The sequence below is a fragment of the Mus caroli genome, chromosome 11, assembly GCF_900094665.2.
Source record: "Mus caroli chromosome 11, CAROLI_EIJ_v1.1, whole genome shotgun sequence".
Taxonomy (NCBI): Eukaryota; Metazoa; Chordata; class Mammalia; order Rodentia; family Muridae; genus Mus; species Mus caroli.
The window spans coordinates 53,998,979-54,011,018 of NC_034580.1; the positions used below are offsets into that span (position 1 = coordinate 53,998,979).

At 51.7% G+C, this 12,040-nt stretch overlaps 1 protein-coding gene across 2 annotated transcripts; it reads right to left on the reverse strand.

The window, feature by feature from the left end:
• Positions 1 to 343: 343 nt before the first annotated feature.
• Guk1 (guanylate kinase 1) lies at positions 344 to 8,435 on the reverse strand. Of its 2 annotated transcripts, none has more exons than XM_021177386.2 (8): positions 8,416 to 8,435; positions 3,296 to 3,409; positions 2,921 to 2,962; positions 2,458 to 2,554; positions 1,684 to 1,822; positions 1,519 to 1,603; positions 921 to 1,006; positions 344 to 679 (listed from the first exon to the last, which is right to left on the reverse strand). In XM_021177386.2, the coding sequence occupies exons 2-8, from the start codon at positions 3,405 to 3,407 to the stop codon at positions 644 to 646; spliced, it is 597 nt and encodes a 198-aa protein (XP_021033045.1). In that variant the 5' UTR covers positions 3,408 to 3,409; positions 8,416 to 8,435; the 3' UTR covers positions 344 to 643. The 2 variants fall into 2 exon arrangements, with proteins under 2 accessions (XP_021033045.1, XP_021033042.1); XM_021177383.2 differs by lacking the exon at positions 8,416 to 8,435 and adding an exon at positions 8,149 to 8,350.
• Between the last annotated feature and the right edge of the window lie 3,605 nt (positions 8,436 to 12,040).

Consider the following 12,040-nt stretch of genomic DNA (forward strand, 5'->3'; position numbering starts at 1 on the left):
CCAGCATTATGACCTTAGCTCTTCCCTTGCGGCTGGGCACTTTGGTTCCTGGCAAGTGATGTCTATCCCTCTGAGTCCCCAAATGGCTCAGAAGCACCTCAAAGAGACAGCAGCACTAGGTTGTCCAGGGCTGAGCCGATTCCAGCCCATACTGATTGTCCCAGTTGCCTGGCTCCCAGGGGAAGAAGTGAACACAAGCAACCCTAGCCAGCATTCTGATGACTGGTGGACCCTGAATGCGGGCAGGGACAAGGGCCACCGGACACCTATGCAGAGCCCCCTTAGCAGTCTTCATCTGGGCTGACCAGAGAGGGGCAGAAAGCCAGAGGCCATAAGCCCAGTATGGAGGGCTGTGACACTATAACTCAGTAATTACTTTATTAAGAGGTCAGTCCCGCTCCAGCAGGANGAACAAGGAAAGGAACACAAATAGTCCAGGGAGATTAGATATGGGTACTCTTTGGAGTCATTCAGTCTCAGTGAGTCAGCCCATGGTGCAGAGCCACCATGTGGTCAGACAAAGGGTAGCTCCTTCTACTCCACAGTGGAAGTCTACTACAAGTCCTTGGTGCCCTGGCGAAGGTCCCCCCACCTCCGGGCAAATTTAGACCACAGGCATCACTCTGTGGAATGAAGCAGGCCTTCAGGCATGGACAGTTCCCTGTGCTTTCTTGATTTCCTGCCAAGGAAGAAGGGAAACAGAAAGTCAGGAGAGGCGGGAACCAGGGAGGGCTAGGTCTCATATCCTCCCTGGGTTCCCAGGGACTCAGGCTTTGCACCTGTACTTGACCAGTCTGGCAACTGGCAGAGCCAGTGCTGCTTACAACACACCAAGGGTGTGAGCAACAGGGTTTGCTGCGTTCACAGGATGGCTTGTGCAGGGGACTTCCCCAGGACAGGGTAGATGGGAAGGGGCCTACCTCAGAGAGCGCCTGCTTCAGTGTTGCATAGGCTTTATCCAGGTTGTCATTGATGATCACCAGGTCAAACAAGCCAGGTTCCTTGCCTGGGGTGAGACAAGAGACAGATTCAGGAACACTGGGACTTTGGCCCCTTCTGGGCTTGCCCCACTGTTAACAACCTGCTATCTGGCTATGGCTACTCTTGCTGTCACTGTGGTAGGATGGCCAGGGCTGGACAGAACTCTTGCTTCCCTTCTTCTAGAGAACCTCAGCTGGGGGCTGCTCCCATCAAGTCCTGACTTCTGGAGTGTGGACCACTGCCCCTGCCCAGGCCTCTCAGAACCAGCTCTGCCTGGGATGGACTGCCACATGCACACAGGGAAACAGCAAAAGGTTCAATGACAGTGTCTGAATGTGGGCCAAGCTCAGACCCAGAAGCAAGAGCATAGCTACAAAAAGATACCTACAACACTTAAGTCAGTAAACAAGTGTGGCCTCTCAAAGGCTCTGCAGACAGTGGTCTCGACCCTTCCATCTTTACCCTTGGTCCTCCCCAATTTCTGGTGGATGGGCTGGCCACATGCTCAGAAGGTACGAATGGTCTGACTGCACTCACTGCTCTCCATGTCTGTCCGTGCAGCTGCCAGCCGCTTTGCCAGACTCTCCTCAGTCTCAGTGTTGCGCAGTCGCAGTCGTTGCTCCTGAAATACAGGTCCTTGTCAGGTCAGTATTCTGCAGGTCTCAGGACCTGCCCTGCAGGTTTCCCACACCAAGTACCCACCAGCACGTCCAGCGAGGGAGGCTGCACAAAGATGTAGATGGGACGCAGATCAGTCTTCTTGATGCTGCGCACACCTTGTAGGTCGACATCTAGCACACAGATGCGGTTCATGGCCTGCACAGCCCGAACAGCTTCCTTGCTGGGAGCAGGGAAGGACAGTGAGCAGATAGATGTTCAGTGGATCCAAGAGAAGACCTGGCCCTTAAGCCCACAGGAGTTCTTGCCCTCCAGCCACCCTCAGGAATACATGCAATGACTGCTTAACCTTGTTGGCTTCTTAAGGCTTTCGAGAGCTTCAGAGAAACTCGGCCCTTTCCACCCCAAGGCCCATCCTGGGCCTGACCTGGGTAGTGCAGAGGCTCTCGTGAACCCAGCACCCTCTGTACTTTCCAGAACTTCCAAGCATATACTCAACCCTGTCAGGCCCTCTGACATCACAGCCCTTTGTACCTGTCCTGTAGCCGAAAGCCAAAAAGGTTTGGGCCTGGGCTGCCTGGCACTGCCTACCTCTCCACGTGAGGTGCCTCTTGTGGCTCTTTGCCTCGCCAGATGGCTTGAGGACAGACGAGCCTGGGGCATGACTGGGCCTGCTTGTTCCCTGGAGCCTATCAGCTATGCTCAGAGACTAGGGGGTTAGCAAGCCATCCCAGCCCTAGGCAGGAGACTAGGAGAGCACTGTGAGGTCAGAGGTGACAGGCTAGAGTGCTTCCTTTTGTTAACAGCTCTGGAATTACCCTGATCCATGAAGCTGAGCCCACACCAAACTCAGCCCACCTTGTCCCGTACAGGTTCCCTGAGAACTCAGCATGCTCAATGAAGTCCCCTGCTGCAATATCACGCTGCATCATCTCCCTGGTCACAAAGTAGTAATCTGGAGAGGAAGAGAGCTTTCCAGAAGGTACCCGAAACCCATCCCTGCCTGACCTGGCCCCTCTCCATCCTACACAGGACTGCTATGGCCAGATCTAGGCTGGAACAGATACCACTGTCCCCACTGTCTTTGCTGGAGGATTGGAAATGGCCAGGTTCCACACACCAGGCAGGAAGAAGGTTCAGCCTTCACTATGATGCAGACTCTAATCAAGCCGTGAACCCAATAGCAAGAGAGATTCTCCTGCTGGGGATGAAGCTGTTACAGCCAAGGCACAGAGCAACCTTGCCCCTACCCCTACCCCCACCTCCGCCCCAACACTCACTAGCTGGTGCCCAAAACCCCTGAATTAGCAGGCCGGCTCACCTTTGCCATCTTCTTCACCAGGTCGTGGGTTCCTTGTAGTATCTAGGAAAAAAAAAACAAACAAAATTATCACACACTGAAGGGATCTACAAACCTTCCCCCACCCAGGTCTTCCCTTAATGGCCTGCTCTGTCCTCTGGTTACGTAACAGCAGGCGGTGCTCAGCCAGTGGGCAGCCCAGACCAGATGTCAAGAAGTCACTGGGGCCAAGATGCTTACTCTAGAAGGAGGCCTGGGAAGGGAGAGGGTAATGGGGATGAGGAGGGTGAGGAGAGCATCTGCTAGATCGGGTGTGTGCATCTGGGGACTCTAGGAACAGTCCTGTGCTGGGACAGCCTCTGAGCTCTTTGCCCTTCAAGGTCCGGAGGCACTCACGGGAGACGCTGAAGCCGAAGATGCTGCCATGCTCCTGGAACAGTTTCTTGAGCAGAGTGCTCTTCCCTGCCCCTGACGGCCCGCTCAGCACTACTGGCCTAGGGCCTGCCATGCCTGTGGGAGGAGGGATATCATAGACATAATTGGGGTTAGCTTCACGGGTGCCCTGGCATTCTGTTCCATAGGAGACAGTGACGTGAAGGCCAACATCCTCATATACTGTGACCTCTCCTCACAACACCAGTCAACTGGCAAGGTGGCAAACACAGGCAGCAGGAAGGCTGACAGGATTCCAATATCCAGCCTCACCCACACCCAACAGGATGTCCACAGGCCAAGTGACCCAGAGCCAGACAATGTAGCACACTGGTCCCACCCCATAGAGGCTGCCCTTCAGAATCTGACTTCACACTGCTGCCTGAGCTTTGACTCCCTTAAATGGCACTGCCCACAGGTGTCCCAAGTCTGAAATAGAAATGTCCCTATCCCTACAGAAATCCTCAAGTCTGTTCAACCCAAGCCTATTTGGGAAACTTCCCACTAGATATGCAACCATCTCTGACTTGTCTAGGAAGGACAATCTGCTGCCAAGAGTTGGATGAGCACCCCCTACCTCCCAAGGGCAACGTGTGCAGCTCAGGGTGGGCCACGGGTCCGGGCTGCCAGGGAGGAGCACCGGCTGTAGGTATGAAAGCCCAGCAGGAACCTCCTCCATCAGGCTATCTGGGACCTGAGCTTCCTTCCTTGAGGTTCCGATGGCATCACCTTAGTACCAACTGATCCCCCTGCTCCCAGGCTCGTGCCTGAGCAGACACAGCCCCACCTCACTGTCAGCCGTGGTCCTCCAGCCAGGAGTCTGAGCAGGTCAGTTACACGGCAAGAACCCGGTCTATAAAGGCCCTCCTGCCTCCCAGGACGGCACCCACCTACTTGATGTGCTGCAGCCTCCATGGTAGCCTGGGAAGAGTCAGTGGCTGCTCTGCACTGAGGGCTAGGGGGACTAATCTCTGCCAAGCCTATACCCCGCCCTTCTGAGCAATAAATCCCTCGGGCACCAGCCCTGCCTGCACTGTGACATCAGCCCTGTCCTCCCACTCTGCAGGAAGGACGGGGCAGTTACTTGTCCTGCTCCTGAGATCTGCGCCTACACCTGTTCAAACAGCCAGGGCAGCATCTGAGTGCACCGGGAGACCAGGAAGAGCCACCCCGGCACTGAGTACTGAGAGACCTGAGCTGCTGCTCTCTTCTGAGGTCTAGGCAGAGGGAGATCAGGGAAGGTATTGGGGAGCTGCTGTCTGTCAACCCAAGCACCTTTGACTTAAAGACACAGGCTACAGGAAGGGCACCAGCTTAGAGAGGAATTGTGTTCTTAATCCCCAATGTAGGCCATGAAGTAATCTTACAAAAGCAGTGTTGCTGGTATTCTATCAGATTCTATCCCACAGAAACACAAGTACTGTATGTAGGGTACACGTGCATGCACATGCATGCCACACATGTACAATGAAGATGCACACATGCGCACATGCACTTGTCCCTGAGAAGAACATAGGACCACCTATCAAAAAGACAGAAAAGGGACCTAGGGAAACTTACCAAGGATCGTCAGTGCTGCCTCTCAACAAATCTGCTCCCTTCTGCCTTTCTGCAGAATGCTTACCGGCCAATCACACTGACCACTCTATACCCTTTCCTTTCCGGGCTCCAGCCACCCAACTCAACACCAACTTCTCAATGGCATAGGCATCCCTTTCCCTAGTCATTGAGCCAGCCCTGCTGCTTCCACCATGGCCTGGCCTTAGGGTGTGCGCTGCAAACCACACAGCCCAGCTCCTTCGAAGCTCCTTCCCCTCTGCCTGTATCAGGCACTCAGTCAGACAGCGCCCCAAGGTGCTGCACAGCCTCAGATGCCCTGTGAGGGCCACAGGTTGTGACCTGCAGCTGCCAGTATGGGTTCTACATCTGCACTTTGCAAACAGCCATTTCTGGAGCTGTTGGTTCCCTTGAGCGTCAAAGGAACTCAAGGCAGTGCTCACATGGGGCTCGGAGAGGCTCACCGCATAGGTGTATCCCACACACTGAAAACACAGGAGAACCAAAGCTAAGAGAGATGTTCCAAAGTGCACAAGGTAAGAAAACTTCTGAGAAAAGGATCCCAGGGAGGAGAGCCTCTAGGAAGCCATGTATTAGGGACAAGCCTGGTTGGGAAAGACGATCTGCCATCCCATCAGCAATGGAGCTGCCTGTACCTATCCAGGACTTTATAACCTGCTTCCAACTCTAGGAATGAGTTGGCGTCACCCACAATCCAGCCCAAAACCCTCATCTCTGGCACTACAGGAGCCCTCACCTGCCCTAACCCTGTAGGCCATGACCAGGCAGCAGGAAGGAGGACACTAGCACGCGCATGCAGACGCACGTCAGAGAGCTGAATCCTACCCAGCTCTTCACACCCGACTGCTTCCCCGCTGAGGTACCTAACTCCCAAGCCCTCTTTCAGGAGTCACAGTGTGTAAGTTCTGTCTTGTTGCTAAACCACAAAAGACGGGAAGACATCTCTCCAAGTGCCATCCTGTTCACACCTTGGTTCTGCAAAGTCCCAGCAGGTATCCCTTGGCACATACAGCTCACAGATCTCTGACAGCCCTCGGTGACCTTCTATGACACTAAACTTGCTTGGATCTACAAAGACTCCAGATGACCTTAGTTAGCTAGCTGTGTGGTACAGTGGCAGACAGCAAGGACAGTGTGGGCCAGGCAGGACTAGTATGGACCTGGGAAATCCCCAGGCCCACTGAAGGAGGGGCTCTCTCTCATCAGTAGCCAGGTGACAAGACTATTACTACATCTCCACAGGGCCACAGCTTATGTCAGAAATTATAGATATAGTCTTTGACCTAGCATTTATATAAGTATGTGGTGGATAGAAGCAACTTCCTTTGGGGAGACCACTGAAGAAACTTTGGACCCCCATCTCTTCAGCTTTCCCAGTCCCAAACTTCAACTGCCTGACAAAGAGCCCCAAGCCCCTAATTGTAAAACAAGCCAAGATTCAAGCGACTTCATAGGAGCACTGGAGGGAACATGCTCTGCTGGGACATCCTAGACAAAACTTCCTATACAGCCTCTTCCAATCTATACCTCAGGCCTCTAGGACTGGAAATCTGCCACAACCATCACCTCCCTCCTGTCAACTGAAGAGAAGGCCCTTCCAGGAATGAGAAGAATTACTAGTCTTCTAAGACAAACAGTGCTAGGCAGACGTGAGTGGCACACCCAAGCCCTGAGCCCCCAGGACTTAGGCACCTCTTCCAACAGCAGCAGCCAGAGCAGCCAAAGCATTTTCAATCTTATTCCTCTGAGCCATATGGGCCTACCACGGCCTCCCAACAAAGAGGTGGAGGAGCAGCAGCCAACCACGGACAGCCTGCTGCATCTTCCTGGTGCTGCCCATCTCTTCCCAGCAAGGACAAAAAAGAACAGGCTGATTCCTTGGCCAGGAGTCATGAGGTAGAGGGAACATAAAGGAAAAAGGGCTCAGAGCCCAACAAGGATAAAGGGGAAAGACCTAGGACACTGCACAGTTTGTCATCTGCTCGCTCACTCGTGCAGAAGGGACACCAAGGCCTTACAGGGTCAGGGAAGACTGAACAGTGGAGGAGGATGGGGGACAGGGTAGAGCAAAGGAAACTCAGGCCCAGGTCGTGTAGGCAGGGGATGGGTAGGGCAGGGCAGGGCAGACTAGGGACCAGCAGAAGCAGAATCAAGAAGATAGGGACCGGGGCTGGAGAGATGGCTCAGTGGTTAAGAGCACTGACTGCTCTTACAGAGGTCCAGAGTTCAAATCCCAACAACCACATGGTGGCTCACAACCATCTGTAATGGGATCTGATGCCCTCTTCTGAAGACAGCTACAGTGTACTTATAGATAATAAATAAATCTTTAAAAAAAAAAAAAAGAAAGAAAGAAAGATAGGGACCATCACATGTAATCAGGGAGGATGGGGACAGGACAGGATGGGACAGGGAAGACTAAGGCCCAACCAGAAGAGTCAGGGATACAAGAAACCTTGCTCATAGGGCTGCCTCCCAAGAGCTCAACCCTACTCTAACTTTCCTTCTTTGTCGCCTGGGCTCTTTCCTCTCACACCCCCTTCTGCCTTTTCTTTTCCAATTACATCATGTTTCCTGGATATTTTGTGTTTGTCAAGACAGACAAGAAAGGGAAACAACTTTAGTAGTCGCTTTCATAACTAGCCTATGACCTCCTGCAAGGTGAACTTAAGGAGCACCCACAGAAACAAACCGCATTCTTCTTTCTCTCCTTGGACCCTATCAAAGGCTGACCAGTCATTCACTTGCTTTCTCCCTCTCTCCTCAGATACCGTGGAGCTAATGTCACCTGCTCCACCTCCAGGAACCACCAGAACGAACCCCGCCCACTTCCACGTTGGATAAAACGATGCCTGAGAATAATAAGCCCAAAGGCAGCTTAATATTTTTTTCTAAAACAAAACAAATCGGGACAGGCCAAATCCTAATAGTCATCAGGGCCTGCACCATCTGCAATCACTGAAGTCCAACACCCGCAATGGCTCTGGAGTAAAGCCATGTGCTTGAGCCTACCCAGGACGCCGGCTGGGTAGGGAGCAGAGGAAGAGCGCAGACTAGGCTCAGGCTGCACCGATCTGCTGGCAACTGGGACTCCGCGTGCCCATCCCTGTCGTTCTGGGGTCCCGAGAAACACATTCACCCGGCATCCCCACAAGAACAGGGTCACTGAAGAAGGCACGCAAGGGAAATATGCTGCCACAAGTCCCACTCCGAAGACAACCAGCCACCAGCGCACTCACCGTCCGCGGGGACCCGACCCAGGGCGGCCACCGCCAGCCCGACCAGCGGGCGCCGCAGCATCAGGGACCGCCCGCAGGACTACGTCACAGCGGCGCGCCGGCCCACGGGAACACACCGGAGTGCCGCATGGCTGCGCACACAGAGTACGCAAAGCACCAGCGCCGGCCACATCCCACCCTTGCCCGCTGACACTACGTCTCCCTCGCCGGCCCCACCTACACCACATTAAATCCCGCCTTGTCACGACCCCCAAGCGACAGCCACACCTCAGCCCAACAGGAGGGGGAAGCGCCGCGATGCTGCGCAGGTGCACTGTGCGGTTCTCCCCGACGACCACGCCCACTTCTCTGATCTTGGTTGCTTCTTCTCCAAACTCCGCCCTTTTCCGTACTCTCCTTTCTTTCCCTACGCTCAAACCCTACCTATCTACAAAGACCCTGAGAGGAACGCATCAGAAGTCAGCTTCGAATCCGTTTAGTTACATTTTCGGGTTAGCCGGTTAACTGTTAAATCATTTCAAGAGGCGGCTAGCACGTGCTATTCTTCCAGAGGACCCAGATTCAGTTCCCAGCACTCAGATTGGGCAGGCGCATCACATGCACTCATGTACTCATACCCAAACACATAGACACATACACCTAATTTTAAGTCTTTTAGTTTTTTAGATAGGGTCTTACTATGTAGTCCTGACTGGAAACTCCCAGAGAGCCACCTACCCCTACCTCCCAAATGCTGGTAATAAAAAGATGTGTACCAAGGGAAGCAGAGGCAGATGGATCTCTGAGTTCAAGGCCAGCCTTGTCTACAGTGCAAGTTCCAGGACAGCCAGGGTATACAGAAAAACCCCATCTCAAATAAAAGTATGTGCCTCCCCAAAGTATTTTTTAAATAAGTTACTTCAAGAAACTGGAAGGCAAAGATCTCAGAGAATGCTGAAGTTGTTGTATGTCCTTAATTCAAGTGGAGATAAAAGAAAAATAAGCCCAATGTGGTGGCGCATGCCTTTACTCTCAGCACTTGGAAGTAGAGGTAGGCCAACCTTTAGAACATTCAAGACAGGTTCCATTTACATAGTTAGCTCTAGGCCAATCAAGGTTACATAGGGAGACCCTGTCTTAAATAAAACAAACTTATTAAAGAATTGCAGTAAAATGGGCAGCACAGTTGAGTTAAGTATCAGTTCTTTCCAAAAGATTTTTTTTGGAGAGAAGTCCTGAGCTGCGAGGTGATCTAGAGGGCAGTGAAGGAAGTGCACATGCAATTCCTTGGAAATGTACTGACTTTATAAGAAATATCTTTGCCTAATTTTACTCTTTAAAATCTTACACAGGGGGCTGGAGAGATGGCTTAGGGGTTAAGAGCACTGACTGCTCTTCTGAAGGTCCTGCGTTCAAATCCAAGCAACCACATGCTGGCTCACAACCATCTGTAATGAGATCTGATGCCCTCTTCTGGTGCGTCTGAAGACAGCTACAGTGTACTTACATTTAATTAAATAAATCTAAAAAAAAAAAAAAAAAAAAAAACCAAAACACAGAGGAAGGGGGAAGGAAGGAAAGGAGGAAGCAAGGAAAGGAAGGAGGGAGGGAGGGAATATTCTCTAGGAGGGTGGAATGGATCTGGTCTTGTCCCACCACTATAAGGCTGTGTTGAGACTGTGCCCTGCAGTCTATGGAAAGCTGAACGGAATGGCTAAGACTGCAGAAGTGGTTGTGAAGAGCAGAGCACTCAGGTTCTTTGTTTTGAATTTAATTGGCTTCTCTTAGGCTGAAAGGCAAGAAGAATTTGAAAAGATTTGGAGAGAGAGGGAAAACTCAAGACTGGGCAGGGAAAGAACAGAGTGAGCAGAGATAAAAGCGCCAAGCGCTGTAGGTCGTCGGGACAATGGTGACCAAGGCTCAACAGCACTTCCCATCGTGTGGCTGCTTGCTGCGGGTGGCCGTCCTCCAGCATGACTTATCACAAGCAGCATGACTCTTTGCCAATGTCCTTTCCAGGTCTCAGGTCCCAAAGACACTCAGGATAAATGGCTGTGGTGCCTGTTAGCATTCGGAGTGCATGCTAGCCATAGGCTGTCTCAGCATGTCAAGTACCTGGTACAGACTCCCTGGCTGGCATCCTGGCTCCCTCTGCTCATCTCACCCCAGCCCCCTACCCTAAACCTCTCCAGGGGAGGGGCTTCGCTTCCCTTCCCCCCCCAACCCCTGCCCCCCCACCCCACCCCGTGTCTCTTTCCTATAAAGACTTTCCATCCTGCCATGCTCTCTCTTGGTTCTCTGATCTTGTCTCCTGGTCTTCTTTCTTGTCCCCCCCTCTCTCTCCTCTTCCCTCCTCCCTCCTATATAACTGTATTTGGGGGGGGGGAGGTTGTTTTGTTTTTGTTTTTTTGTTTGAGACAGGGTTTCTCTGTATAGCCCTGGCTGTCCTGGAACTCACTTTGTAAACCAGGCTGGCCTCAAACTCAGAAACCCACCTGCCTCTGCCTCCCAAGTGCTGGGATTAAAGGCATGCGCCACCACTGCCCGGCTATAACTGTACTTTTGGCAATTTTATTGGATTCATTTTCCTACCACCCTTCTCTACCCTTCTCTACCCCAACACTAGGTGGGAGATGATTAGGGACTTTGAGTTCCTTGGGGCAAGTCATAATATCTCCAAGCAGCAGGAGCAGCCACCACCATGGCCTCTCTCAGGGCTCTGGCATTTTTTATACCCTCTCTAGAGTTCCCAAAATTCCAAATATCAATTATCTTCAGCTGGCAAAATCACGCTCCTGCCAGAGGAAGAGACAAGTCATAGTCAGCTGCTGTGGACAATCTGAAGCAGCCCCATACCGCACACCTGGGGTTAAAACAAAAGCATATTCACATAGCATTTCTGTGTTTTTAAAGAAATGAAAAATTTCACTACACTCCTCTCATGGCCTGGTTCAGTCTCCTGGTCATGTCTAATCTACTCTTTCTCTCCCTGCTCTAGACTCTTCCAGATGCCCCCGGCTGTGCTCTCCCTCATATCTACAGTAAAAACCTTCTCAACCATATCTTGGAGCTACATCATGTCTTCATTTTCATTGACCAGGAAGCTGTGAAATTTACACTTTGCCCTGGGAATTTCCTTCTAAACTCTAATAAATTGTCCTTGAGCTTCTGAGTCATCCTTTGTCTTTGAGCTTCTGTTTGTGTCATTTCTTAACTTTTTAAGAATTATTTATTTTATGTATGTGAGTACACTGTCACTCTCTTCAGACACACCAGAATAAGGCATCCGATACCATTACAGATGGTTGTGAGCCACCATGTGGTTGCTAGGAATTGAACTCAGGACCTCTGGAAGAGCAGCTAGTGCTCCTAACCGCTGAGCCATTTTTCCAGCCCCATCTTAACTACTTCTATTAGTGAAAATAAGGAGTGTGTTGGGGTTCAGGAATAGCCCTACAGACCACTCAGACTCCATTCTCAGTTAAACAGGGCTAGTTTATTGAATGCACACCCCAAGATTGATCAATCATGGTCACAGCCTAGACTTGGGACTTGAGACTGGACCTTGAACACTTCTCAGGGCTGGCTTGTAAAGGGAAAAACCACAATGAGCTTATGTGCAGGTGCAGGAAGTGCTGCCCAGTGATCAGCTGTGACTCAAGCTATTTTGGCTAGCTAAGCAGAATAGTTCTAACTGACCTCTATTCTGATGGGTCCTAACTGGAACTTAGAGTTGTATAATTTAAGATTAAGAATCCTCAGAACGCCGGGCGTGGTGGCGCACGCCTTTAGTCCCAGCACTCGGGAGGCAGAGGTAGGCGGATTTCTGAGTTCGAGGCCAGCCTGGTCTACAGTGTGAGTTCCAGGACAGCCAAGGCTACACAGAGAAACCCTGCCTCGAAAAACCAAAAAA

Excerpts from the sequence above, each read along its gene's own strand:
- Guk1 (XM_021177383.2), bottom strand. The coding sequence starts at position 8,209 with ATGCTGCGGCGCCCGCTGGTCGGGCTGGCGGTGGCCGCCCTGGGTCGG. Across the intron at positions 2,963-3,295 it reads CTTCGGCTTCAGCGTCTCCC|ATACTACAAGGAACCCACGA; the intron begins GTGAGTGCCTCC and ends TTTTTTTCCTAG. Across the intron at positions 680-920 it reads TGAAGCAGGCGCTCTCTGAG|GAAATCAAGAAAGCACAGGG; the intron begins GTAGGCCCCTTC and ends CTTCCTTGGCAG.